The sequence below is a fragment of the Puma concolor genome, chromosome D4 (assembly GCF_028749965.1).
Source record: "Puma concolor isolate L17-30 chromosome D4, mPumCon1.1.hap2, whole genome shotgun sequence".
Classification (NCBI taxonomy): domain Eukaryota; kingdom Metazoa; phylum Chordata; class Mammalia; order Carnivora; family Felidae; genus Puma; species Puma concolor.
The window spans coordinates 89,717,203-89,742,719 of record NC_141679.1 but is presented as its reverse complement, the minus strand read 5'-3'; the positions used below and the strand labels follow the sequence as shown (position 1 = coordinate 89,742,719).

Below are 25,517 nucleotides of genomic sequence, written 5' to 3'. Positions count from 1 at the left end.
TGCTATAAACGAACACCCGCAGGCCCGTTCTCATGAAGATGTGGTTCGAATTTATTCTACGTGCAAGATGAGGGCTTAACGTGGCCCTGGGTTCGAAGTGGCTTCGGATGCCTCCCGGGAAGAAAAGCAAATCTGGGGAAGGACAAACTCGCGGCCCAGGACACCCCGGATTCCCACCGATAAAGCTCTGACAAAGAGGACGCACACAATCCAAAATTACAAAACACGCCAGGAAACACGGCACCGTGACTAAGCTGGCAGTAGGGACGACTATTATTACCCCGGGGTTAGCGCTCCGGGGACATCGAGGTACACGGTACCTTATAGTCACCGGCACAGGAAAGAGATAGTAAGATAAGGCACGCCATTTTCAAAAGTGAGGCCACTTGTAGCTGGGACGGGGCCACTGCTGCATCCAGACTTACAAGATTTTGGCTTTCTGCACCCAGTTCCTTTCATTCGGTACAAACATTTGTCACCCGAGCGTGAGGTGCGCAGGGGTCCCCGCATTCCGCCGCCGAGGCTTCTGGAGAAGCGGGGTCGGGTGGCACAGCTCAAATTCAAGACGTGGGGTTCACGAGATGTAGAACCTTGAGCAAGGTACGCGACCTTCACGTACTCCCGTTGTTTCTGTATCTGTCCAATGCGGACAAGAAGCAGCAGCTGCCCCTTAGGCTCTTGCGAGGAAACCCAATGAGGAAGGGTGAGCGGCCCGCACGGTGCCTGGCACGAGGTAGGCCTTCCGGAAAATGGTGGCTACTGTGAGTGCTCGAAAATGAAAACCGAAATGGCTCAAGCTCGGGTCACCTGCTGGTCGGATTTCCTCCTCGGGCTGCATTCTGGACCTCTAAGGCATCCCTGCCCTCCCCTCCGACAGCCAGACCCTTCACTCTGCCTTGTGCTGACCTTGGCACGGGATGGCAACCATTCCTTCCGTTTCCCCCGGAATGCCCCGGACACAAGGCCATTGAGCAGAGCCCTGAGGGTAACAGATGGGAAAGCTACTCTCAGCAAGAGCATACGCACCCCTGCGCCAGGGCTGTGCTTCCCAGGCCCCCGTGTGGCCTCTCTTCCCTCTCCCCCCCCACCCCTCCCCGGCCCTTCCCTGTCCAGCTGCTTTTGCAAAACCGTGCTTCTCCTGGGTTTCTTGCTTCCCTCCTGTGTCCTGCCCTCCCCTCCCCGGCCAGCCTTGAGCCTCAGCTTTTCGCACCCAAATAGTCTACTAGGATGTTCCCCTGCAGAAAAAAACCAGACCTCTGCTTCTGGCTTTTAAAATGACATCGTCCTCGACTGCTCTGTATTTATTGAACACTGACTGTGTGTCAGAGGACCTATGGGAAGGGCTGGGGCCACAGAGATAAATGGGCAGGTGCCGTCCTGCCCGGAATGACCAAGTTATCCTGTTCCTGGGCTCCGGTCCTAGCCCCGAGGACCTGGCTTCGGCTCGTCTTTCTCTGGTGACACCTGACGGACGCGCTGCGGGCTACCGCACGCGGCACCCCAGCGGACTCGGAGTGCAGCCCCACACCGCCCCCCCCCCAGCACACCACGGCAAAAATGCACACACACACACACACACGCACACGCACACACGTCCGCTCCATGCTAATTTTTGCCTTTGATGGCGGCCTCTAGACTGTCATCACCACTCCGTGTTGACAAAGCATAAAAAATAAAAAGAAAGAAAGAAATCCACCCTGTCACTTGGACTCCCCTCCCACCCCCGCCCCCCCACCCCCGCCGGGCTTGGCAGCCCCCACCCCCGCCCCCGCCTTTGTATTATAGGTTTATGTCAAGGTATGTTGGATTCTAAATTAAATGTCAGCCCACTGTACCTTTCTGGCTCCAGCCGCAGAAAATGAGGAGCCAGTGTTGGAGACCATCCAGTTGTTCAGCTCCCCGTGCCTAACCGAGAGGGGTGACAAGCCCATTGAATCACTGCACAGTAGCTTTCCATGCCACGGGAAGCCAAGATAAATTTATTTTTAATGATAAATGTGACTGTCAGAGTTAAGTTGAAACAGCTTTACGGCAAGATCCCCGTGCCCTCGGCAAGCGAGGGGCAGAGGCTGGGCGGATGAGGGCCAGGGGTCCCGACCTCCTGGCCGGGCAAACCCCCAGGCCCCACGGAGCCAAGCCCATTTGACATTCCGCCCACGTCTGCAGAGCCGCTGCTGAGACTTCGCTGGATGTCTCAGGCCAGCTCCAGATGACGAAGAGGGCGGAAGCTAGTGACAGAGCAGGGCGGAGATCTGGGTTCCAGTTCTGGCCCCATCGGTTTGCTGGGTGATCTTGACCAAGTTACTTAACCTCTCTGAGCTCCAGATGCCTCATCTGTAAAATGGGGGTGTCGGTTTTTGGTGAGGATTACATGAAATAAGGTATACTGTTAATGACTGGGACTCATTCATTAAGCACAGGCGACACGCTTACTGAATGGCGGTTATTCATTATATCATCTTATGTAACTTCCCTGACTTGGTTTTCTCATCCATGAAATGGGGATTGCAAAAGCTCCCGTGTCTGAGGGTGGCGGTGGGTCCAGCACAGAGCCCAGTGTGGGGATGATGTTCAACGGATTGCAGCCAGTCTGAAGGCCAACACCCTGAATGCTGTCACCCAACGATCCTGGTCACTTTCTTATCTCCTTCGTCGGTTCTCTTCCTGTCCATTCCTCCAAAGCCGGCATCATGACTCACCGCCCTGTCCCCACTCCCTGCTAAGGGAGGTGCCCTCCATCAGATTATGGTGGGCACCTGACAGAGGGCAGCTGTTATTGGCCAGCTGGTAATCCACAGTTGACATGTCCTGGCTCCAAATGAGGAGCAGGATGGATCACAGCCTTTCTCTCCGGAATTTAAACTAAAAATCCCAGACAGGAGCTTTCTGTTCGTGGGGCCATCACATCCAGGTGGCCACGGGCAAAAAAAAAAAAGAAAAAAAAAAGTAGGAACACGTAGAATTGGCGAGCCAGAGGGAGGAGGAGGGTAAGTGGATGCCCAAGGAGGGGGCAGGGATTCCGGGGAAGCCTTGGGTCTAGGCCAAGCACCCTGGGTTCCCAGGTTCCCGCTCTCCCGAGGTCCTGGCTGGTCCCCAGATAGCCTTGATCCCATGCCGGCCAGTTGGGAACACCTGCGATCTCCCCTGGGGCTGTGAGGACACCAGCCTTGTCAAAAGGGAAGGGGGGGGCACTGTCCCCTCTGTGGGGCCGGCTTCGATTTTTCTTACGCGGATCTCGGGGTCAATGAACTGAGTGAGGGTGGCCCTCCCCTCTCCCCGAGACACCAAGTGTGTGAGGTGAATACAGCGTGTAAAGCACTGAGCAAATGGCTGCAGGCTCATGCCAGAGCTGCAGCAGGCCTGATTCTTCTCCTGGGGTGCCCAGGGGGTGGGTAGGCGAAGATCGTCCTTGACACACGTCCTCACTGCACCCTCTCAAGGGCAGGAAAGCGAGGAGCCTGCTGTCCAGCAGGTGAGACAACCGGCCGCCAGCAGTGCCAGGAGGCGCCGCTAGGTGGCGCCCACTCACCTGTCCAACTGTCCTCCCGCGGGCCTGGGAGCGGATCTCCAGCCAGCATCCTCCGGCTTGCACCTGCCCGCACAGCCTATTGTCACTCTCCATTCTCTGCCTTTGCTGTAATGCCTTCTTCCCCAGCCTCCAGACATCCCGGCCTGCCAGGCCTGGCTCACGCCTCTCCTTCTTCAGGATGCTTTCCCTGCCCCCTCAGAGCACGCGTTCCCAACCTCGGTTGACCCTCCGCACCGCCCTGGTCTCAGAGTCTCAGTTCAGGGTTTCCCCCTCCCCAGCAGGGTGCTCTTTTGTCTGCACGTAGACACATCTGGAGTTTACATCCTCTCCCCAAATCAGTGCCACAGACTTGCAGTCCCAGCCTTGTGCCTGCAAACTTCACAATTCCCCCACCAAGAAGGGGGAGGTCCTGATTTCTTTCCACGAGGAAACCAAGGCTACAGACGACAGGAAATCTGCCCAAGGTCGTAGCAGGAAAGTTTGAAATCTGCTGCGGTGATTCAAGGAGCCCTCTCTTAGAATTTCGCAATGAGCCCTTCCAAAGAGGGTGCTGTTAATCTTTTGGTACACATGGGGAAACTGAGGCTCAGAGAGGCGCAGTAGCTTGCCCCAGGCCACACAGCCAGGGCTCTGTGCTTTCCACTACACCCCTCTGAGCAAGCCAGATGGCCCCCTCGGTCACCTGCCAATCCCTTTAACCCACAGGGAAGGGGGTGGAGGGGAAGAAGGGTGCGATCCGGAAAGAGCCTGGACTCCACACAGGTCCCGCGCCCCCCAGCCAGTGCTGTGGGATCCTCCCCAGCCACCCAGGCGGCCTCCCCGTGGGGCGCAAACGGGGTGGGGCTGCAGGTGGGGCAGCCGGCAGCCCTGGGAGGCAGAGGAGGCTGCGCCAAACAGCTGGCGTGTTGCGAACCCAGCTGCTGGTGGGTGAGTGACAGTCGCTCAGACGGCATGGGGGGCACGGGGTCCCGGGGCTTCCGGGCTCAGGGCGCGGCCACCGCGCAGGCTGGGCGCGGCCCCCACCCCCAGGCAGCCCGCGTTGCCTGTGCGGGGCTTGGAGAGGGGCCGGGAGAGGGACGAAGATGGGGCGACAGACTGGCAGCCGGTGGGGAAGAGACGAAGACGGTGCCAGGGAACAGCGTGGCGGGCCAAGGCTCCCCGGGAGCCGGAAAACAGCTCTGGGGAGAAGCGGGGGGCGGAAAATAGGGGTGTCTACTCTGAAGCTGGGGGAGCTGAAGGGATGGAAGAAAGGGGCGGGGGAGGGGCAGCCGGCGGGGCTCCCGCGGCGGCCTGGGGAGGGGGCGGCCCGCAGAGAACGCGGCGTCGGGCCGTGTGGGCGCCTCCCGGTCAGAAGCCACAATAGCATCTCGTTAACGGCGCAGATTAAGGACTTTGTCAATTACCTCCGAAGGCTGCGCCGGGCGGATTAAATGCTTTTAAAAGTGCTGCTGGTGGGAGGGGGCGACTGAAAAGCCCCCTCCCTGCACAAATCCCCACTCTCCGGAGCAGAGGAGGAGGCGGGGGCTGAGGCGGTGCGGGGCGCGCCTGGGGGACGCGGGCGATCCAGCGCGCCGAGCGGCTCCTACTCGGGACCGCGGCGCCGGCGCGTGTGGCGGCGCAGGGAGGCAGGATCCAGGGTCGCGGACTCTGGCCGGGGGCGCCCCCAGGCCGGCCTCGCTGGTGGGGATCCGGAGGGGAAGGTCCCAACGGCTTGTGACTCCAGGACGGGGCGCGCTTGCCGGATCGGAGTCCTCGGAGACCCGCAGGGGGCGCACTCCGGCCGGCCCCACCCCCTGCCCCGCCGGGGTCCCCGGGTGAGGCCTGCGCCCCGAGGGAGCGGGAGCAACGCGGCGCCGCGCCCGGGAGACGCCCGACGGCCCGGCGGGGACGCCCACTGGGCCCTCCCGGCGCCGCGCCCCCCGGCGCACGGTGAGTTGGCGCGGGTCCCGCCGGGAGGAAGTTTGCGAGGAGGCGCCGTCGGGGTTTCCCAGGCCCCTCCCGGAGCCGGCTGAAGGCGGGCTGGAGGCGGGCTGCCCGCTGCGGTTTGCCGCCCTCCCGGCTGGCCCCGGGGGCCTGGGACCAGTTCTGCCCCTTTATCTGGGCCTTTTCGGAGGTGGAGTGAACTATCGCAGGCCTCCGGTGTGTGTGTGTGTGTGTGTGTGTGTGTGTGTGTGTGTGTGTGTGTGTGTGACACAGAGAGGGAGGGAGGCCGGGGGAGCAATAAAAGGCAAAGAGAGTCCGAGACAAAAAAGACACGGAGATTGAGAAGGAAGGAGGGAGGAGGGAGAGGAGCGCGCAGGGGGAGGCGCGGGAGCGGAGAGCGGGGACGGCGCGCAGCGCGAGCGGCGGGCGGGCGGGCTGGCGGGCGGGCTGCTCTCGCGCTCCCGCTCCCGCTGTCACCCGCGCATCCCCGCGCACCCAGTCCTCACCCGCGCACCCCCGCACACGCACCCCCTTTGGCCCGGGCCGCCTGGCGCGGGGCCCCGAGGCGGGGATCTGGCGGGCAGAACGCGCCCCGCGCCCGAGCCCGCGCCCACCTCGGCGTCTTTGCGCTCCGCAGCGGCGCGCCTCGCCGGGCGCCCCCGCCAGTCCTGCCGGAAGATGGTCAACGACCGGTGGAAGACCATGGGCGGCGCTTCCCAACTTGAGGACCGGCCGCGTGACAAGCCGCAGGTACACGCGGGCCCGGGGCGTGGGGACTTGGGGCCCGCGCGGTGGGCGAGGTGGTGGCCGTTCCGGCCGGCGGGGTGGGCGCCCAGCTCGAGGCTGGAGTTTGGGGTGCACCCCGCGGGGGTCGGGAGGCCTGGGGTGAGGCGGGCGCCCTCCTCTCCTCCTCCTCCAGAAGAGGCTTGAACTTGGGGTGCGGGGTGCAGACGGGGGCAGCACCCCGGCAGGAGCCGCGCGCTGTGCTAGAGGGCCCTCTTGCGCCGCCAACAGCCTCCCTGTGCGCGTGTGCAGAGGGGGTGAGAGACCTATAGTTCGCAGGGTGACCAGCCTTTTAGGTAACTGTGCGACCACAGACATCACACCCTCTCTGAGTGTGTTTCCACCCCTCGGCAGTGGGCATCTTAATCACTTGCTAACTCTCCACCCTGGGCACCACCCTGTGCCAGGTGCCTGGCAGGGTGCCGATCCCCTGGATCTCCTCTGGACCCTTACACTTTAAACAGCTCTGTCCCCCCCTCCCCCATACAGTAAAGGATCGATAAATATTTGTCTTATGTGAGAAGCCTGGATATCATGATTCTCCAGTTTTAAGACAAGGAAAGCGAGGCTCAGAGAGGGTTGCTCCTGCCAGAGGCCGTGAGGCTCTGCTGAGATTTGAACCTGGGTCCGAGGTTCCACGTCTGTTCATTTGATCCCTCCTGCTGCATCTTCAGGGGCAGTGGAGGGGGCAGGCTTGGAGGGTGCCCAGGGCTGTGCACTGGAAGGTGGGGGGGGTGGTGAGGGCAGAGCTCCGGGGCTGGCCAGAGACGGGGCTGGAGATTCAGAGCTGAGCGGACGGACAGCTCTGGGGCTGCCCCAGGCCGGGTTGCCAAGGGACTGGGGCAGGCAGGCAAGATGAGGGGGGCCCCCCGCTCGCCAAGGAAAGGAAATAATGGGGCTGCCCATTTTAAATTTCAAATTTCTCCCAGACAGATGTCATTGGGGAAAGAGCTGTTTGTGTTCGCGATGGCAAGAAGGCGGTGGCAGGGGCGGGCCTTGCAGCCCCTCACTCTCCAGGGTTGCAACCTGCTTGTTCTGTCTGGACTGACAGGGCTGTGGTGTGGGGGCCCAGCCCTCTACAGTTTGCAGAGCTCTTTCCCGACCAGCTGGCCAACCTCACTCCGTGCCATAGCCTGGGGGTTAGGCAGAGATGCATATTCCCACGTCACAGGGTAACGTGGCTCAGAGAGGTCGAGGCACGGCCCAGATCACACAGCATGTTAGCAGGAGAACGAGGATTCGAACCTGGGTCTGACCCCAGCGCCTTCCAATGCCTTCCAGGTAGTCTGTTTCTTTGTTTCGGGCAGGTGCACCCCCGAGCCACTCTCAGGTGTCACTCTTCTGCTGAGATCTGACTTTTTACCCTCTTAGCAAGAGCAGTCTCATCTCCTAGACTCGTTCAAGGCCATCCCCAGCCTGACCCGTTCTCCTTTCCCGTTACCCCCTTACCAGGACTGACTGCTTGTCGTTGCCAAACTCCAGCCCCACACTAGGCTGAACATTTCCAAACCTTTGCAGGTCCCAGTAGCATTTAGCTTGGGGCGCTCAGCTGCCTTCGTCTCGCTGCCTTGCCACCCCCCCCCCCACCCCCAGCCCTGGGTCCCTCCTCTATCAGGAGCTCCCTTTGGACGCGTGCTCCTTCCGGGCCCCCGTCTCTACGTCTTCCCCTGGGCCCAGGCTCCTGCCCCTCCATGTAGCTCAGACTGGGAGCTTAGGGGTATTGGCTGAACTGAAGTGCGTGAGGCCCTCAGCCAGGCGCCCTGGGTGAGGAGTCAGCAGGTGCCCCTGTGTCTCAAGGGGAAGGGGGGGCTCCTGGGGGATCTGTTTGAAATGTGCCTTCAAGGCCTCCTCCCTCTGCTGCTGCCTGGGGGTGCATATTCCAGCTGCCCCAGCCAGAGCCCCCCCCCCCCCCCCCCCCCCCCCCGCCGTCCGCCCCTTAGCATCAGAGGCCGCTGAGAGCTTGTGGCCCCAGGGGCCTGGGCCAACATCAAACACCGCCTCCTTTCCCCCCTCCCTTGGTGACCTGGCATGTAGACCTAAGCACAGTGACCGAGCCTGTGCCAGCCCCAGCCTCATTTGAAGCTTCAGGTAAGAGGCAAGCCCGCTTCGTTAGAGTTGTCCCTTCTCCCCCTGGAACACGAAGGGGCTTTCACACCCTTGGGGCGGGAGGTGACGGTGGAACATTTGCCAGAGTTTGGAGTCTGTCAGATGAAAGGATCTAGGAATAGACAAAGTTCTCCTCTCCTGGAGCGCGGGGCAGGAAGTCCCCCTGTGACCCGCTCCTCCTGGGCGGGGTTGGGGCGGGGCGGTGGGGGGGTGGTGGGGGGAGCCTTGTTTCTCAGCGGCCCTGGGGTCACGCCACCCCACAGGGAGGTCGGCCTTGGCGATCCCAGGCATTGGCTCCTGACACGTGCCAAACTTCTCGCAACATTGCGGAAAGAAAAAGAACTTCTCATCGGGAAGTTCTTCCCGATGTCTAACCTAAACCCTGCGGCATTTAATTCACTCCGTGGCTATTTCTGGAGTCTCCGCCTCGGCTGGGATGCACGGCTGCGAGCCGATGCCCCCAGGAAGCTTACTTAGGGTCTCACGAGGGAAACAAAAAAAAAAAAAAAAAAAAACAAACCCAAAAAAAAAACAAACCCTCACCAGTCAGGGACTGTCACAAGGCACCATAAAGAAAAGCAACTGTCTTCTTGTTCCCTGGGGCTTGGGTAGAGGTCACTGTGTTAGGCAGGGGCTGGAAGACAAGGAGGGTGACGTAAGGGAAGAAGGGGCCCACGGGGGTGACAAGCCAAGGACTCCCTTCTGTCCCTTTCCGTGCCCTCCTCCGGGCCGCCCCCCCCCCCCCCAGCCCCACAGAGCTCACCATCTAGCCCAGCGGGGTGGCTGTGACCCGAAGGCAGGGTGGGAGTGAAGAACCACCTCCCAGAGGAGGTGACAGTTAAGCTGAACGGTATTTGCCACATCCGTCCTGGAGGGAGACCAAGGTGTGTTGGGAGCCAGGAAAGAAACCAGGCAGGTGCAGAGCTGGGCAGGGCGGGATGGGGGAGGGGAGCCCGCAGGTGCCCTAGGCCGGAGGGCCCAGCGGGACCTGCCCTGGGGGCCTCTATAGCTCTAGGGGGGTTCTAAGCAGGACCTTCGGGAAGCGTCCTTTGCGGCCTCGTGCGGAACGGGTTGGTGGCGCCTGGAGGCCAGCGGGGAGACCGTCACAGTGATTTCGAGGCAGATGACGAGCTTAGACTGGGGCAGGGCTGGGGGCACAGAGACAGAGCCGGGTGGCTGCCTGGGTGGCGGTGGGGCGGAAGGAGTCCAGTGAGGCACCGGCTTTGGAGGGGTGGAGGCCGAGTTGGTGCAGGGGATCTCCAGAGGGCTCAGGTTAGGGGTGGGGACAGAACCTGGTTCGGTGTCAGTGGGCCGGGTGGGCCATCAGGAGGCCAGGGGCTGTGGGGGGTGGGGAACAGACCCTCATGGGAAGCGTATGGAGACCCCCCTCTGCCCCCCCCCCAGATGGACCCAGAGTCGAGCTCCTCTGAGGAGTCGCAAAGGTTGGGGAGCTTGGAGCCCCCAGGAGGGGTGGACTTGGGCCGCTCTCCAGGCCCTGCCCCTCTGTCCCCTTCGGCCACTCCCCTAGGACCTTGCAAATGGCCAGAGGCTTCCGATGGTCCTCAGCATGGTGTGCCTTAAAGCCGAAGAACCGGCCCCTCGTTCTAGGGGGTCTCTGGGACACCCCAACCCCATCCTGCCTTTGGCTGGGGTGCTCATAGGAGACGGGGGGGGGCTGTGCATTTGGATCCCACCTCGCCTGGCCTCCCCTGGAGGGACATTTTTCTTCTTCCCACTTTGATACTGGGAGCCCAGTCTCTGTCTACCGCGGGGGCTCCCGCACCGGCTCCCTGAGCAAACGAGGAAGAAGACGGGGGGGGGGGGGGGGGGGGCGGGGAACGGGGAGGGGGGGGCGGGCTGGGCACGTTGGGCTAGCAGGGCATCGAGCCAGCGTGTCCCTTCCTCTTGAGCCCTCTTTTCCTCCGCCAGACCCCATGGCCGCCTCTGGAGCCTGGGGACACAGAGGAGGCAGCGGGGAAAGACGCCAGCCCTCAACTGAGGCACCTCTGGGGTTTCTTACCTCCTGCCTCCCCTCGGCCACGGGGAGCCAGCCCTGGGGGCCACGCAGGGGACGAAGCCACGTCCCTCCAGCTGGGGGCTCACGTAAGCGGTTAGTGGCAGAGTGGACCTCGAACCCCGGGCTCCTGGCACCTCTCACGCCCACCGCCTGGGATACCTTCCCAGCGCCTGCCCTTCTGGGGGCCCTGTGTGCCCGGACCCCGGGGTGTGCACCCGGCTCTGCCACGGCCGAAGGCTGATAAAGCAGCCCCGGCCCCGTGGCCTGCTCTTTGCGCCCGGAGCCCCCCTTCTTATCTCAAGCAGATTTCTTTGCGAGACACGTAAACAGCAGCCTATAAAAACGAAAAGTACTTCGTGTTTAAGGTGATCTCAGAAGACTAATTCTCCTCTGCTGAGTGGCCTGTTTCATCTCCAACTCCGTCATCCCCCTGCCCCTCAGGGGACCCCATGTGGCTTTCTCGAGCCTCTTCCTCCTCTGCACCCTCCGTCTTCCCTCCAGGGACTGGGGGCTTGGGTGGAAGCAGGTGCGAGAGACGGCGAGGGTCCTGGAGACACCCGGGTGGGTGGGGGCGGATGCGGCTGGCCACTTTGCCTTGCCGGCCGGGGACCTTAATGCCATTCAGTTGGAGGACGTCGCTCAGAGCTGCTTGGGGCAAGGTGTCTCCCCGTGGACTCCGGGAGGGGCCTGATTGCTGACACAGAGCTTTGTCTCGCAAACCCCACACTCCAGACTCTGGCAAGAACGTTGTGGGAAGACGTAGCCTCGGCCCGGAGGGTGTGCTTCCAGTCACCGGCCCTGGGCTCAAATGCTGGCCCTCCCGCTCGCCTCCCGTGTGTCCTCGGCACGGGCTCTTCTGCCCTCTGAGCTCTTCCCCGTGAATCCAGCCAGAGGAGGGGGCGTTAGGACGTTTCTGGGGTGGGAACACGGCTGGTGCTCGAGGCCTGGCGGTGCTAACTTGGTGCCCGCCCATCTGCAAGGCCCTGACCTACAGGTGACCGGGGGATTGGAGCAGCCTGGAGGTCGCCTTCGTTCCGTGCCCGGCCAGGAGAGGGGGCACACGGGGTCAGAGGGGGCCTTGCCCTGGGGTCCGGGGCTCAGCGTGAAGGTCATGAGTCCCGAAGCACAGTGGATCCCGGGGCCTTCACATCCTCCCCCTTTCGAGCACGGTCACCGAGAAATGGCCTGGCCCATCTGTTTTTCCTCCCATCCATGTGACAAGCGGCCGCTCTGTGCCGGGTGGGGGGAGGCGAGAGCAGGCCCAGCCCTGGGGGGGCTCTGGTGGTCCAGCCCAAGTCTCCCGGCTCCTGGGACACCCAGTGAGTGGATGTTTGCATGAGTACACGAATGAATTCAAAGGTGGTGACTGTGGGTCTTGATAAGCACCCCCCCTTCCCCGGGGGGGGGGGTGGGGGGGAAGGAAGGGGCGTGGGAACACGGAGGAAGAGCATCTCCAAAACTAGATTGGGGGTGGCGGAGGGCTGGGGAAACAGTCAAGGAAGGCTTCCCGGAAGAGGTGGCCATCTAGCTGAGCCCTGAAGGAAGAGAGGGAGTTGGGTCGGCGGAAGAGGAGCAGGGGCCGTGGGCGCCTCGGGCTGAGGGACCAGCCTATGCAGAGCTGATGTGGCTTGGGGGGGTGGGGGGGGGTGGGGGGGTGGGGGGGGGCTAAGGTGTTCAGGTCCGGCTGGAGCAAGCCGTCGAGATGTGTGGAGCCCGGCACGGAGGTGCCGTCCTGGGGCCCCGGGCAGATGTGGGGAGAGGAGTCCTGGGGGTGTCACCCCTGCAGGGGCGGGCTAAGGAATTCTCTCCCTCATCTCGACCACAACCCTTCCTTGGGCGGGGGGGGCGGGGGGGGTCTGCTCGTCCGCCTGCGCCGCACCCCTGACCCCCCCCTCCTCTGGTGCCAAGCAGCAGATTCAGGAGTCACCCGTGGCATTTGAGTGCGTGCAAAAGGAGCTGTTTGCTGTATAGTACTTTCCAGTAAAGAGCAAGGTGTAAGACGAATTGCTCCTTTACGTACCACCGTGGGGAGCCTTCAATTACATCCACAGGAACCGCCCCCCCCGCCCCGCGTTGGAGACGTGAAAATGTGCAAAATCCAGAAGGTGCACCCTAGCATCAGTGACAGGGAGAAGTAACACTTTGGGAGGAAAATAAACAACCCAACACCCCCAGATGCTCTGTGCACACTGATCGCCAGGCAATAAAAGCTGCTAATATTTATTGGACGCGCACAACGCGCCGGGCACGGTGCCAGGGGGTTCACATACTAACTCGCTTAAAGATGCATCGCGAATGCAGAAAGTTGAACACGCGGCGGGCGGGAAACTCGGGTAGAAGGTACCTGGCCCTGAGAGGAGGCAGGAGGCCGGGGGGGGGGGGGGGGGGGGGCGGGGGGGCGGGGGGGGGGCGGTTCTAGCCTGAGCTTGCCTCTGAGGTGCTGTGTGACCCTCTGGGCCTCGCTTTCCCCACGTGTCATGCTCCCCGGCGGCCCCCTTTGGGGCTGTGAGGGGTTCGGCCCGTGCGTCTGGGTGCGCGGTGCCTGCTTTACTGACGAGCGGCCCCTCTGTTCTAGCTTCCTTTGTCCCCAGCCCCCACGGGGTCCCGAGCCCACTTTGTACCTCCTCCGCCTTTTCCCGCTTTGGGGCACAACTGCCCTGCTGCCCCAACCCTTGCCTCCTTCAAGGAGGGGTGGGCGATCCCTCTCTCCAGGGTCCCCAGGGCTGTTCTGCCCGTTGGCCCGCTCTGCGGAGACGGTGTGGGGGGGTGGAGGGGAGGGGAGGTGCTGGGCCGGTCACCCTGCGCCCCCGGGACTCGTGCACGGCGGCCTCGGCCTCGGAGGCTGGCCTGCACGGGGGACTCGGGATGTGGGTGCTCCAGGTCGAAAGGGACCTTTAGTGACGGGCACTCATTCTGCTGTGACAGTGTGACAATTCTCGTTGCTGTCACCGTTACAGCTCTCTCTTCCTGAGTCTGCACGGCAGACACCCACGTGTGGGGCAGGGCGTGTCATTATTGCCTCCACTTTACAGGTGAGGACGCCCAGACTTGGCGAGGTGAGGTCCCTCAGCCAAGGTTCCCCCCTTCCCCACCCCCCACCGGAAATGGCAGCCCGGGGGCCTGAGGCCGTGGGAGCCTTTGGCCGCAGCCCTTACTGACCCAGGAGGGCTCCAGGGGGGAGGTGGGCCTGCCCCGTGCAGGCCACGCGGAGCAGGGCAGGGGCAGCGAGGGGAAGGGTGCCTCTGTCTCCACCGGTCTCTGTGCCTCTCTGCCTCAGTTTCTCTTTTCGTCCTCTCCATCTCTGGTTCCCTGCGTCTCTCACTCACTCACTCACTCTTGCTGTATTGTTGGTCCCTGTCTGTCTGTCTCCCCTCCGGGCTTCTGTCTGTCATCTCTGCCTTTCTCTCCCCCATCCCCAAGAAGGGGAATCCTCTGAGTCTCGTCCAGGCCTCGCAAAGGCCAGAGGCCCCGTCCTGAGGCTGCCCGCCCCCCCCCCTCACTGGGCAGAGCTGGAAGCCCAGCTCTGCCCCTGATGCCGCCCCTTCTCTCTCCTGTCCGTCTGTCTGTCTGTCTCTGTGTCTGTGTGCGCGGGGCCGGCCCGCAGTGGCCAAGCTGCGGCTACGTGCTGTGCGCGGTGCTGCTCTCGCTGGCGGTGCTGCTGGCCGTGGCCGTCACGGGCGCCGTGCTCTTCCTGAACCACACCCACGTGCCAGGCACGGCGCCCCCGCCCGTCGTCAGCACCGGGCCCGCAGGTGCCAACAGTGCCCTGGTCACCGTGGAGAGGGCCGACAGCTCGCGCCTCAGCATTCTCATCGACCCGCGCTGCCCCGACCTCGCCGACGGCTTCGCCCGCCTGGAGGGCGCCCAGGCCTCCGTGCTGCAGGCCCTGGCGGAGCTTCAGGCCCGGCCGAGGCTGGCGGGCGGGCGGGAGCGGGAGCTTCTGGACACGCTGGCGGACCAGCTGCCCCGGCTGCTGGCCCGGGCCTCCGAGCTGCAGGCGGAGTGTGTGGGGCTGCGGAAGGGCCTCGGCGTGCTGGGCCAGGGGCTCGGCGCCCTGCAGAGCGAGCAGGGCCGCCTCATCCAGGTAAGGGGCCGGGTCTGCACCCGGGGTCCTGGGAGGGGGCTGGGGTGGCTGCCGCTGTGTCCCCCCCCCCCCCCCGAGTGCCGCCGCCTGACGTCCGCGGCCTCGCTTCATCCCCAAGGGCCCCCGGGAGCCGGTCCCACCTGCCGTCCAGCAAATGAGCCTCAGGGAAGGGGCTCCTTCGTCCGAGGCCACACAGCTAGAGGCACCAGGGTTCAACCCAGTTCCTACGCGCTGTCCAGGTGGCCCTGGGCGTTTGTGTAGCACCCTGTGGCATGTGAGAGTCCGGTCAAGTCCAGGGCTCGAGGGGCTTCCCAGGCGCGCCGGTGCAGGTGGGGCAGGACCTTCCCCGCAATGGGTAGTGAATGGAGGTTCAAGGTCACGTGGCTGGTCAGTGGAAGCCCTCTGCCCAGCTGGGCCTCGTGGCCGGAGAGAGCTGTACCCCCTGCCCAGCGCCCTGTCCCCCATTCATTGCCATCTGATGCTCCCGGATTTCCAGGGAAGGAGGGACCAGCTGCCGGAGTTCCCACCGGACCCTTAGCCTGTCCCCACCGCCCCTGCCCCTCCCCCGTGTCCCCTCCGCACCCGAGGCAGGTCCCAGCAAACACCCGGTAGTTCTGGGGGCAGAGTTTCCAACACTGACCGCGCCTGAAGCACCGGCAAGAACTTCCCCTCCTAGATCCCCTCATAGGATCAGGGGCTTAGGGCCATCTCATTGGTTTTCCACCATTTTCCAGAAAAGAAAACTAAGACCCGGAAAGGGACAGTGATTTGTCCAGGGTACAGTGGCCAAGTCAGGCCCGGCATCTGGCCTCCTGATGCCCTGCCCACCCTCCGGCTTTGTACCCCGTCACCCCTGTGTCTCAGGTCCTTAGGGACTAGGAGGCGAGCCCCACCCTGCCACGGATCCCAGCCCCTTCCCGACCCCCGGGATGCCCAGGCATTTGCTCGCCCTGCAGCTCATGAGCAATAGGTCTTTTCCCTCCTCTGAAGGCCGCAGCTGGAGGAATTATAGCCCTTGTCGTCCTGTTTGGGTGACTGATGGAAAGGCACTTCCCCCTCCCGGGGTGGGGTGGGAGGTAGGGTGTTCAGCCGCCCCCTCCATCAATCTGGGTCTCATCAATCTGGAGAGACTTCCAGATTTTCTGGGTGGTCTGCCCCTCCCCACCTTGCTCTCCACATGATGGAGCCCCTGGCCAGCCAGGCCCTTAGGGCAGGGGGGCGGATTGGGGGGGGAAGGGGCCTTGGGGTGTCCCACCCACCCACCTATGCAGAGGCCTAGAGCTGTTCCTGCAAGACTGATAGTTTTAGGGGGGCCCGGGAGTGCCTTGGCTCACCTGACAGATTCACTTCTCCAAAGAATGTTTAATTTGACTCATTTCCTACAGACTCAGGGTAGCTTCAGAGACCCCATGTCGCTGGGGCTCCTGGCTCCCCTCCTCCAAGCGTCCCAGACCCCTCAGGGGATTGGCCCAGACCTGGGTTTCCCCAAGCACTGCCCTCGGGCACCCTCTGTCGCAAGTGTCAAAGCCGCTTGCTAAAAGGCAGCCCTCCAGGGCGCCTGGGTGGCTCGGTCGGTGGAACCTCCCATTCTTGATTTCAGCTCAGGCCACGATCTCAAGGTCATGGGATGGAACCCTGGGTCGGGCTCCCTGCTAAGCATGAGAGCATTCTCTCTCTTTCTCTCTCTCCCCCTCTGCCCCACCTCCTCTCCCCTGCTGGCCCTCTCGCTCTCAAATTAAAATATAACAATAATAATAATAAACATATAAAAGGCACCTCTCTGAACCTCATCACAAACCCCGGGATCCCAACAGTTAAGCATCAGGGTGGCTCTCGTGTGCACAAGCGTCTGAAACCCGCTGGCCTGGGAGCAGCAGGGCCGAGTGGTGCTGCCTGCAGGGGTGAGGCCGCGGCCGGTGCTGGGATCCAGTCCAGGCTCCACCAAGCAGCGGCTGTGGGACTTGGGCTGGTCAGTGGCCCTCCCCGGGGTGAGTCTCCTCACCTGTGACACGGGGGCGAAGGTAGCCTGTTCCCAGGAGGATTGTGGGAGCTCCCGACTGGGCCGGGCTCACCTGGCATCTGGCGCAGGAGAGACCAGCGTTTCTTTTATTATTACGGTGGAAATTATTTGTAAACTAAAGCCGCGGTCAGCGGGGGGCCACCGTTGCAAATCCCTTTTTGCAATCGTAGTGGCAGGAACCACGGAGTGCTGGTTACTATAAGCACTTGGTTGCACAGTGGCCCCAGGAGGTGGAGATCGCGGACCCATTCCATGGAGGGGCAGACCGAGGCTCAGAGAAGCAGAGGGCCTTGTTTCAGCTCAGTCACACGACTAAGTGCCCGAAGCAGCGACTCTGACTTCACTGCCCCTAAAAGCTGCCGCGTCCCCTTTAACGCATCCGTGCAGCTCAGCGAGCAGGGACTGACTTTCCCTATTAATTCGGAGCATGTTTATATGTACATTTTCAACTTTAATCATTTGCTGCTTTAAACTGAGGTCTTCCCTGCCCGCCAGCAAGAGCGGGCTGCGCTTGAGTTTCTCGAGCGTGTCCGCTGGTCCCAGAAGGGTGGGCAGTACCCTGGAGACTTCACCGATGAGCCTGGTGATCTCTGGTGCCCACACCCTGTCCCCTGCGCCCTGGGGGCCGTCTGCATCGTCTGGGCCACGGGGCTCCCCCCCACCCCCCCACCCCCACCCGCGGAACCTGTCTACAGGACACTACAGTAAAAGCCCAGGGTGGGATTGGCCACCTTGCCCCAGGGTCCCCCCCCTGCCCGGCTCCGCGCCTCTCCCCCAGGCCTCAGCCCTCACTGCAGAGGAGAAGCTGGCAAGGAACGGAAAAGCTTTGCGGGAGCCCTTGCTTCTGGACGAAACGAGAATCCTATTTTGTAAAGTGCTGGCAGTGTGTGTTTCTATCTTCCTTCCTCCAACCAGCTATTATCTGGCAAGTGACAGGTTCGGGCAGGCTCCACGTGCACTTGCTGGCCGGCTGTGCCCGTGACCCCGCCTCCCCCCTCCCTGTGGTCCTGCAGCCTCCTAGAGCCAAGCCAGGGTGGGGAGGTGACAGACCGCAGACCCTTCAGCCAGCAGGCACAGCCCAGAGGTCCCCGGGGCGGGCAGGGGGAGGGGGTCCGTGCTGCGCTGACCGAGCTACAGGCCTCCAGACCCGGATCTCGGGGAGGGTGGCTGTTAGCCAGCGGTGGGAGTGACACGGGTCGGGGACTGAGCACTCGGGCCCCAAACACGTGCCCTGGCGAGCCATCCCACACACCCACCCCGGAAAACCGGGTCCCGTCACTCTGGCTCGCAAAGGGGGGTTGGTTACTCTTCCAGGGTCACTTGCCCAGCGAATGGAGGAAGGTCCGAGTCAAAACCCAGGGCTGACGCCAGAGCCTGGGTCCCAACCACTGCCCCCACCGTCCTGCCCCCATCCCGGGCACCCTATGTGCCTTTCCTGCCCGTCAACCCCGGGGAAGCGGCCTGAGGTCGTTCTCTGTCAGGGACCGCTCCTCCCGGGCCTCAGTTTCCCCATTTGTAACCAGGGGACAGCAACTCAAGTCCTCCCTCCTGGCAAGGCTGCGGGGGGTGAGGTGAGGCGGTGGACATGGGAGCTGTGACCCAAGAAAGTGGAGTTTGCGTGGGGGCTGGGCGGGGCGGGTGGGGTATCCCAGGGCCCCCTCCTGTTTGCAGAACCATCACCCCTGCCTCCAGGGCCTTGCTGGGGGGACCGGGAGAGACCGGGTGAGGGTGTCTCGTAGCCTGAAAGGTGCCTTAGGAATTCGCGGAACGAGGTGGGCCAGGTCCTGCGTGCCCTGCTGTCGGCCCCGCTTCGGGGCTTCGTTAAGTCACCCACCCACGTGTACCTGGCAAATGGGTGGGCTGGGATTTGAACCTGGTGCCAGGTGCCCACCTGGGCTTTTGTCTCCAGTCACCTCACCGGGGCTGAGGCCCAGAAATGGATGAGGACAGGGCCTGGGGCGCAGCAGGGGCCCGGGTCTCTGTTGAAGCCCCTCTGTCCCTTCCCACCTGAGCCCCCAACCTGAGACCTCCTCGGATGGGGGCCAGGGCAGGGTGGGGACCTGCCGTCATGCGAGGAGGGGCTGGCCCGTGCCGGCGGGTGCTGGCAGGGGCCCCCCGTGCTCCACAGCTTTTCTCCGAGAGTCAAGGCCACATGGCTCACCTGCTGAACTCGGTCAGTGACGTACTAGACGCCCTGCAGAGGGACCGGGGGCTGGGCCGGCCCCGCGTCAAGGCTGACCTTCAGAGGGCGCCTGCCAGGGGATTGCGGCCCCGGGGCTGCGCCAGCGGTGAGTGGGGTGCCCAGCTTTGTACCCCCGAGGTCCCTCCCCCACCCCTCTGATAAGGAAACGCTGTTCCTGTTCGCTCAGGACTTTCTGCAGCCAGGCAGCACGGAGCACCCGACCTGCACCCTTCTGTTGAGCCCTCTCCCGGCCCACTGTGCCCATTTTTCAGATGAGGAAGGCAAGGCTCAGAGAGGGTGCTCACTCACCCAAAGGCATGCAGAGAGTAGCAGAGCCAAGGTCTGCCCCCAAGGCTGGTGCCCTGGGGCCCACATGACCCCGCAGGGTAGACTGACAAATCAGGGAGACCCAGGGACGGAGGGGGGTGGGGAGGGACACGGGTGCCAGGGCACCGCCTTGACTGCATTCCCTGTCGCAGGCCCTCCGCCACGCGACTGCCTGGACGTGCTCCTGAGCGGACAGCAGGAGGATGGCATTTACTCAGTCTTCCCCACACACTACCCTGCCGGCTTCCAGGTCTACTGTGACATGCGCACGGACGGCGGCGGCTGGACGGTGAGTCTCCCGCGCTGCGCGGCCGGCTTCCTCTCGGCCCCGCAGACGCCCAGGCAGGCCGGGGTGACCCAGGGGACTGTGCCCACGAACCTGGCTACTCTGAGCGGCCTCTCACTCAGCCTTCTGCCCTTGGCCCAGGCCTGCCTGTGTGCCCTCTGGCCCCCACAAACCTGCCTCGAATCTCACCCGGGAACGCCACACCCCCAGAAACCTGCACAGGGCAGGTGGAGGCCATGAACTGAGGCCCCGTCACCTGTCCGTGGAGCCACCTTCTGCTCCCCGATCCTCGAGGCTCTGGGAACACAGTGCTTGCCCCGGGAGTGTCGGGCAAATGGGGGATGGGCTCTGTGACGAAACGGGGCGCCTGTCGTCGATGTGAGTTCAAGGGCGTGTGTAGATGCTGTCTTCTGAGTTACCCGATACGTGATGTGTGTGCCCCCTTTTGGGGGGGGGCACACGGCAGAGAGCAGAGACCCCGATGACTTCCTGCCAAAGAGCTGTCGTGACTTCCGTGACTTTCCTGCCCCTTCTGGTTCCTGCCTGGGTGGGAAGTAGGAGCCATGGAAGGTCCCCACGGCCAAGGGAGGGCGGGGAGGGGTGGCCATGGGTGGCCCTGAAATCTCCCCGGAGCTGGGAGAAGGGGGCAGAGCGGCGGGGAGAAGCCCCTGGCTGGACCCTCTCAGTAACACTTGTGGACACGGAAATGTGAGCTTCATACATTTTTCCCGTACTCTCCAACTATTATTCACAAGATATTTTAAGGTATTCTTCTTATGCTTTTTAAAAGCCATTTAAACATGTTCCAACCATTCTTGGCTCACAAGTCAGCTGAAAACAGGCAGCAGGCAGGCGTTGTCCTGGGGGGCCGTGGTTTGCTGACCCCCCCCCCCATTCTAGAGCTGGGATAGGAAGTGAGCTTGCTGTCTCTCTCCCACTCAAATCGGTGGCCTTCCAACCCTCTCCTGCGGCTCCGTCTTGGGGGCCGGGCTTCAACAGGGCTGCCACTGGCCATTGGGTGACTTTGTATAAATTAAAAATGCATGTCCTTTCCTTTTGGCACACTGGCGCCCTGGGCTTGGCAAGATGAGTAGGTGTGAGCCTTGCTTCTTGGCCAGACGCCCTAGAGCAGTGAACAACCTATACCACTGTCCCTGGACATCTGCATCCACCCCGAAAGCCGCTCAGCGCCCCCGAAGTCGGCCATGGTTGGGAGGCCCAGGGACAATGAAAGCAGAGCCAGTAAAGCCGGCTTTTTAAGGATTCTCGGCCTCACATTTAATTTCAAAAATGGGCAGGTTTTGAGCGCCAACTGCGTGCGGGGGGGCTGGGGAAGCACAGAGATGGGGAAGGCCCTGCCGCAGTCGTCCCAGACAACTTGGCAACTGCGAGGATTTGGGGGGCAAGAAGTGACGGTAAGCAGAGGTGGGGGAGGCTCTGTGCGAGCTTCCTGGCGAAGGGGGCTTTGCTGATAAGCCTTAAGAGGCCGACGAAAACAGGAAGTGGGAAGGAAAGAGAAGGCTTTCCAGGCAGAGGAAGCAACCTGACAAGGGTCTGGGACTCAGGAGGCACGCAGCCTCTCCAGGAAACAGAGTCAACTGGGGGCCGGGGCACGTGATGAGGTGAGACTGGGGCCAATAACCCAGACTGCGGGGTTTGGGCCGGGCGCCGGGGAGCTATTGAGGGTGCTGGAGAGAGGAAAGACGGCATAAGAACTGTGCCTCCGGAGCTATAACCCGACTGTGCATCCTTGAGCGGGGCAGGGAGAGTGTAGAGCAGGAGGCGGTTCCCTCATGCCGCTGACAAGCCTGTAGCTGAGCCTCTGCCGGAGAGGTCGGGAGCTTGGCGGTTGCGCACTTGGACTCCGGCATCCACAGACGGACCCGGGGGGGGCTCTTGGTCCTGCTGTGTGATCTTGGGGAAGGTACTTAAGTTCTCTGAGCCTCGGCATCCTTAGCTGTAAAATGGGGATACCCACTAGCCTTACTTAGAGGTCTTAACGGCAAGCAACAGGAAATGGCTCTTTTAAGCAGGAAAGGAATGTACCGGAAGGAGGCTGGGAGGCCAGAGAAACCAGCTCAGGGCCAGGCAGCCAGGAACGGAGTCCCCCAGAGCTAGCCAGGCATGACCTGGTAGAAAACCCCCTACCCCAGTGCCGCTGGCACGGAGCCCTGGGCACAGCTACACCTGGGACCAGGACGGGTCCGGGCCTGGGATGCAGTCTGCGGTTCCTTTCAAGGAGATCCCCTGTGTCCCTGCCTCTTTGCTTCCCCAGCCGTCGAGCCAGCGGCTGTTCTGACTGGTGGGGCCGGGGCCGCGTGCCGACGACCCTCACCGCAAGGGAGGCTGAGAAAGCCAGCGGCTGGAGCCTTTAGCTGCCATGGTGGGAGTCATCCCTGCCTCCCCCCAAATCTCAGAAGATGGGGAAGGACGCAGGTTGACCGTGTGCAAGGCACTGGCGACCCAATGATGACCGAGCTATGTATGACCCCGCCTCTTACCGAGCTCTTTCCCAAGAGGGCGTCCACCATAGTCCAGGGGACAGTCGTGGGGACCCGAAGCAGGGCATGGGGTCAGCCGTTTCCCAGGGGTCCCCAGATGGGCTCCCAGGTCTCTGCCTTTGGCACCTGGGGCCTCAGGGAGAGGCTGGCAGGACGCCTCCGTTTCTCACCAAGAGGCTTGGTGCCATCTCTGCTGTGCTGATGTTCAGGCAGAGGGGAGCAGGAAGCTTCTCCAGGAAATGCGTGGAGGGACCCGAAGGCGCGGCAGGCCGGACGGGGTCAGTTTTGAAAGGGGTCGGCTCTCCTGAGCTGGTGGCGACAGGGGAGGCCCGAGTGAGGCAGGTGGGCACGGGGGCCTGGCGAGTGCGTTCAAGAGGGCAGAGCCGGTGTGAGAGCAGCTGGGGGTCCCCCAAAGACCCGGGGACAGACAGACCCACAAGCCTCTCTTCAAGCTCCGGAGGAGAGCCCTTACGCCTCCCGGATCCGCGTCTGGGGGCTAAAAGCTCTCTTCCTAACTCAGAACATCTGAGTTACGGCGCGTGCCTCTGGGAACCCCCTCGGCAGGCAGAGCAGCATCAATGCGACAGCCAGTGCCCAGAAATCAGAGTTAAGGGTTAGGACGGGCTTAATGAAAGACCAAGGAGGCAGCACAGGCGCTTCCTCTCGGGTGGACGTGACGCCAGTGTCCCGGAAAGTCCATCAGGATTTGGGCCGGGAGGAGGGCGACATCCAGGGCCCGGGCTGCAGGGGCCGTTACAGGGGAGTCGATGAGCAACACCAGCCACCCGCCCCAGCCCTCCTGCTCAGACACCTGGATCAGGGGCCCCGCAAGAAAGGCCGCTCTCGGCTGAGAAGTGCTCGTGAGCCCGATAAACGTTAATATCCATTTGGACTTCCGTCAAAAGCAATCTTTGCCCAGATACCTCTGGGCATCTGTCAGGATCACCTCCCTGCCACACGGAATCTCTCGGAAACTCAATTGTTGTTTGGGAAGGAGCCGGCAGCCGTCTCTCTGAACCCGGTACAATCCATCGTCATTAGGCTCCGTGTCTAAGCTGCCAGGCCTCAAGTGCGGACACCGGAGAGCTCTCCCTTGGCGGACGGGGCACCGGGGGCCGCAGCCACAGCCTGCTTCCTGGAGAGACCAGACCCGGCAAGCGTAGGGCTCGGCAGCCCCGTCCGCCTAGGGGCCGCTTCACGGATTATACACCGCTGCCCTGCCTGGTACCCCGCCCACCCAGCCTCATGCAGGTCCGTGGAGCTCACTGTCACACGGTGACTGTCATTTATTCAACCACTGAGCACCAACGACAGGCCAGAGGATTCAACGGCGAGCTCCTGGCCCGGTGGGGGGCTGGGCACAGCAGCTGACTTGTGCGAGGGCCGTAGGGGTGGGGGCCGGGGGCATGGGGGAGAGCCCCTGACCCAGCCGGGGGCGGCCAAGAGAGGCTTCTGGACGGGGAGGTCCACGCGCTGGGGGATGAGGTGAGAACGGCGTTCCAGGCAGAGCGAAGGTGCACCCGGTGTTGTGCACGGAGGTGGCAGGGCTCGGTCTGGGTCCGCGGGCGCTCTGCTCTGCTGGCCTCTGGGGCCGGAGGGGCCAGGGATAGAGGAGGGAGGTTTTGTCCCGAGGGTAGATTGGGCTCCTGCCCCCCTCAGGATTTCCCCAGGTGGGGAGTGGCCCAGAGAGCTGGGGCCCCGGGCACGGCGAGGGGGGACGCGAGTTCTGCACGCCCTGTATCGTTACTGCAGGAAGCAGGAACTGTCAGGTGGGAAAGAGGCCACGTGTGGCTCCTGAGGGCGAGGAGGCCACAGAAGCAGGTGGACACATGCCACAAGGCCACCTTTGGGCTGATGCGGCCACTGGCCCTGACTGATGAGCCCAAGCCTTCCCCCCACGCTCATCAAAGCCCATAGTGGCCGGGGGCACATGAGGGCATGCTGATTGTCACGGCTGCTCTTGAACTTGACGTGTGCACCCAGCCCCGCCCCCGCCCCGCCCCTGAGAAGCAGGAGGGAAGGCGGGAGGGAGGGGCCGCTTCCTGCTGGCCCATGACTCTGGGCAGGGGGCCCAGCCTGGCTGCCCACCATCCGTGTTCCCTCCCCACCGGTCACACGAGTGACCGCTCGCACCTGTGGGGGTGACACGTCACCTCACTGAGCCTTACTTTCTCGTCTGCTAGACGAGGCTAATAGAGCGCCGTTCACGGGGGGGGGGGGGGGGGGGGGTGGAGAGCGGCAGAGTCCTTCGCAGGCCGTGTCCCTGCGAGGGAGGAGCGGGGCGAGCAGGGGTCCGTGCCGAGCCTAGAGGATTCGTTCCCTGTGAACAGAGGAGCCGTGCTCCCTCCTATAGGATCTTACGGTCCGCGGTGTTTACAGGGGAGGAAGAGTCACCAAAACCGGGGCCGGATGTCCCCATTTGGAAGCTGATGCGTGGGACCAGGCTGGCTGTTTCCAGCTCACCTCCCCCCTGGCCGTGCGAGACTGGGAGGGTCACATCCCCTCTTGGGGCACGTCCCCTTTCTGGTCCGGCCACCAGCGTAGCCCTTGTGTCTTGTGTGGCTGCTTTGCAGGGCCTGGGGAATGGGGTGGCCATGCCCAGGACGCGGGGTGGGCTTGGGGTGTCCCTGCCTCTCTGCCCTGAGGCACAGCCTTGCCCCACCGGGATCTGACCGTGGCCGTGCTGTCCCTGGGCCTGATCCCCAGACCCTCCCTCGCCTTTGCATAATTACCAACCGGGGGTCACCGAAATCGGGGCCAGTTCAGCCTCTCCTACCGCAGGAACCCGCAGTGGGATCGATCCTGCTCTGCGTTCCCACTGGGATTCACCGCGCGGCCGGCTGCTCCCACCGCCGCGAGCTGAGTGGCCCAAACCCCGTTCTGCACGGTGACCACGCTCTCTGCCAGGCGCTTTCCCGTCGTGCGAGGTCAGCGGCTCAGATATGCCGCTAATTGGCTTTGCTGTTCGAGAAAACTCTCCCCTCCCCACCTGAGCTCCGCAGGCAGGGAGGAAAATCCTTCCCTCACTCGGAAGACATCAAAGGAGCCACCGCGGACGCAGCGCCCAGCCCGGGACCCCCGGCCGGGGCGGGGAGGGGGCTGGACAGCGGGTGTGTGGGACCCTCCGGGGGGCACTGGCTCCTCCCCACTTGGGCTGAGGCTTCGCTAGTCCTCGTGACAGGCCGCGGCGGCTGGGGGACCTGCTGAGACATCCGCGGGCCACCGCGTCCCCGGGCCACAGCCAGGCTCGGCCGCGGCTCCCCGCTGCCCTGCGGGGTCCTTAGGGCCGCACACGCTAGTAAAGGAGCGCGGTGGCTGGCCCCGCGTCCCCTCGAGCCATCTGCCGGGAGAAAGCCTGCCTCCCTCCAGAGCAGTTTGGGTTTGTGAAACTTTGGACGTAAAACGGGGTGCTACACGTGAAGGCTCAGTCTGGTACCTTTCTTTGCGTTTGATAAACAGCAGCTCCCGGCAGCGTTTGCCAGAAGCCGGCAGGCACCGACTGCCAAGCCCGGGAAGCATGGCAGGGCGCCGAGCCCGGGGATACCACTTCCAGTCGAAAACAAGGAGTGGGCCCGCTTCCTTCTGGGCTCGGCAGCCGGTTCGGAAGGAGAGGGAGGCGACGTCGGGCAGACCCAGCACGGGCGCCCAGTTCACGCGGTCGCTCCACTGCGTCTTCGCTGCAACCCTGCAGGGGCCGCTGGTGGGGCCTGGTTGCAGAGGGGGAAACCGAGGCGCGGAAAAGGTCCGTGACTTGGCCGA

General features: G+C 63.1%; 1 protein-coding gene across 2 annotated transcripts in view; it reads left to right on the top strand.

Moving 5' to 3' along the window:
• Positions 1-4,356: 4,356 nt before the first annotated feature.
• Positions 4,357-25,517, top strand: part of FIBCD1 (fibrinogen C domain containing 1) — a 32,231-nt gene continuing 11,070 nt past the window's right edge. Inside the window, exons 1-6 of one of the 2 annotated variants that reach the window (XM_086684292.1) lie at positions 4,357-4,456; positions 6,090-6,202; positions 13,316-13,390; positions 13,963-14,442; positions 18,591-18,750; positions 19,124-19,260. In XM_086684292.1, the coding sequence (XP_086540418.1) occupies positions 6,131-6,202; positions 13,316-13,390; positions 13,963-14,442; positions 18,591-18,750; positions 19,124-19,260 (924 nt within the window). In that variant the 5' untranslated portion in view covers positions 4,357-4,456; positions 6,090-6,130. Of the gene's footprint in view, positions 4,457-5,884; positions 6,203-13,315; positions 13,391-13,962; positions 14,443-18,590; positions 18,751-19,123; positions 19,261-25,517 lie in introns of those variants that run through there. The other variant, XM_086684293.1, reaches the window with a different exon arrangement.